The 2,339-nt window shown below is 57.4% G+C and overlaps 1 protein-coding gene across 1 annotated transcript in view; it reads left to right on the forward strand.

The window, feature by feature from the left end:
• Positions 1-735: 735 nt before the first annotated feature.
• EML3 (EMAP like 3) overlaps positions 736-2,339 on the forward strand; it is a gene marked incomplete at its 5' end in the record, with an annotated part of 10,699 nt that continues 9,095 nt past the window's right edge. The window contains 3 exon segments of the mRNA XM_027774982.1: positions 736-907; positions 982-1,239; positions 1,339-1,449. Coding sequence (XP_027630783.1) covers positions 736-907; positions 982-1,239; positions 1,339-1,449 — 541 coding nt within the window.

Here is a 2,339-nt window from a genome sequence, read left to right on the forward strand (position 1 = left end):
GGAGCTCCCAGCCCGTCGGGCGCCGCCAATGCCGACGGCTGTCTGGTGGCGTCCCCGCGTGCTCCTCCGCGCCAGGGACTCTGAACATCCTGCACAGTTCCTCAGGTCTCCCTCCCTAGTTACTCGAGTCCTACTGTCATTCCGGACTTCCCCAACGTCATTCTGCCCCCCACGTTACTCTGGGCCCCTGATGCTTCCCCGCCCCGCGGTGTTACTCTGGGCCTTTTCTCCTGGTACTGGAGTCTTTAACTTCTTACCGAGGACCTTCACTGTGACTGCTCACCGCCGAAACCCCGTCACTCTGGATCTCTTCCTGCACTCGGAGTCCTCGCATCCTCTCTCCGCTCTCCCTGTGGCCCAAGCTGTTACTCTGCTTTGCTACAGACCCGTGCTTTTTGGAGGGGAGGGGCTGAGGTCCCCCACCAGTATCATGTCTCTCCCTCTGGCTCCCACGTTCCTCGGCAGTACTCCATATTTCCCCCTGGTACTCCATGGTACTCCCTGTCTTTGCGGAGGCCGAGTCGGCAGCAGGAAGGGCGCTTTGCCAGACTCCTCGCCTACCCTGCCAGGATGAGGCGCTTGATCCTCTGTCTCCACTGGAGAGGAGACTTCAAGCCTGGGGCTACTTGAAGGAAGAAGCAGTCCTACTGGACAAGTGTGAAGTGAGGGGGTAGAAAGACTCATCTTGTCGACCGGTGGTAGCTACATTCTGAGTGCTTATTGCTGCCATCCCAGGTGAGGGCCCTACTCAGAAAGCCCTGCAGTGCTTGAACCAGCGGCTTCGAGTGCAGGAGGAGGAAATGGAGCTGGTAAAGGCAGCTCTGGCAGAAGCTCTTCGCATGCTACGGCTGCAGGTGCCCCCCACCTCCTTGCAGGGATCTGGCACCCTAGTTCCTACAAGCAACAGGTACGAGTGTCAGCACACCCCTTCCTCCTCCTTCCTGGGGCCTCTGGGTCATTGATTCACTGCTTTCCCAGCAGCACTGCAGCCTCCCCAGGACTGCCACCCACATGCAGTGCACCCTTGGTGAGCCGAGGCACTCAGACGGAGACAGAGGTGGAGATCCAGTCATCGCCTGGACCGCCTGGCCTGAGCAACGGGCCCCCAGCCCCTCAGGGGATCAGTGAAGAGCCCAGTGGGACCCAGTCTGAAGGAGGGGGCAGCAGCAGTAGTGGGGCTGGCTCCCCTGGCCCCCCGGGGATCCTCAGGCCTGTGCAGCCTCTACAGCGCGCTGATGCGTAGGTGTCCTGTGGCGGGCCCCGCTGGGGTGGGTGCACCGGGGAGCAAGATTGAAGGGAATGACCTTCACCTGCTCACTGTGCAACCCTCCTCCCCAGGCAACGGAGAAATTCGTCTTCTTCAACCCCCTCCGAGCGGCCTCGGCAGAAACTCTCCAGAAAGGCAGCGTCCTCTGCCAACCTGTTACTGCGGTCAGGGAGCACTGAGAGGTGGGCGAGGCTCCCCTCAACCTGCCTGGCCCTGCCCCAGGCCCTTGACCATTCACACCCCTCACCTCACTTCCCTAGGTGGGGTGGGGGGACCTCATTGCCTAATAGGAAGAAAGGAGCAGGCGCTCCTGGGGTACCTGCTGTGTTCTGGGCACTGTGCTAAACCCTCAACCTCCTACTTCTCATGTGGTCCCCACAACCTCCTTAGGGGTAGGTGGTCTTATGCTGTCCATTGCTCAGATGAGGAATCAGGTTCAGAGGGGGTAAGTCATTTGCCTGGAGTCACACAGCTACAGTCAGGATTTGAATCCAACTCTTACTGTCTCCAGTTCCTCTACCCTTTCCACTTTGTCACAACATACCTTCCAAGACTCTAAGAGGCTTTTCCACAAGCTCCTGTGATTTTCATAGGTGGCTGTCCTCAGAGCTTCTGCCCACCCTCCCTGCTAAATCTACCAAGTACGAATCTACCTACTTCTAGAGGAGCAAGGGGACATCCTAGAGGCTGGCCATAGTAGTCTCAGAGTATGTACAAGCCCAGGACACCCGAATGTTCATTCTAGCCCTGTCCTTGGCCTCTATCCTCAGAAGAGATGTTACCACTTTATTACCCAGTGACAGTGACCTCTAGCATTCACCCGTTCCCTTCCCTTCGAGTGATAAGGATGTTCTTGCTTACCTGCCAGATCCCTGAGAGTCAGAGCTGGTGTACATTCTAGATTCACCTTGGTTCCATTTTACAGATGGGGAGATGAGAGGGTCAATAACTAGAGGCCTGCTGGTCTGGAGGAAAGGGCTTTGACACCCTGCACTGCCTCTTACAGACTCTGTGGCTTTGTGCCATACACGTGGCGTTTTCAGCCTCCATCTTTTCATCTCTTACATGGAAA

This window comes from Tupaia chinensis, unplaced genomic scaffold (genome assembly GCF_000334495.1).
Source record: "Tupaia chinensis unplaced genomic scaffold, TupChi_1.0 Scaffold000502_1, whole genome shotgun sequence".
NCBI classification, from domain to species: domain Eukaryota; kingdom Metazoa; phylum Chordata; class Mammalia; order Scandentia; family Tupaiidae; genus Tupaia; species Tupaia belangeri.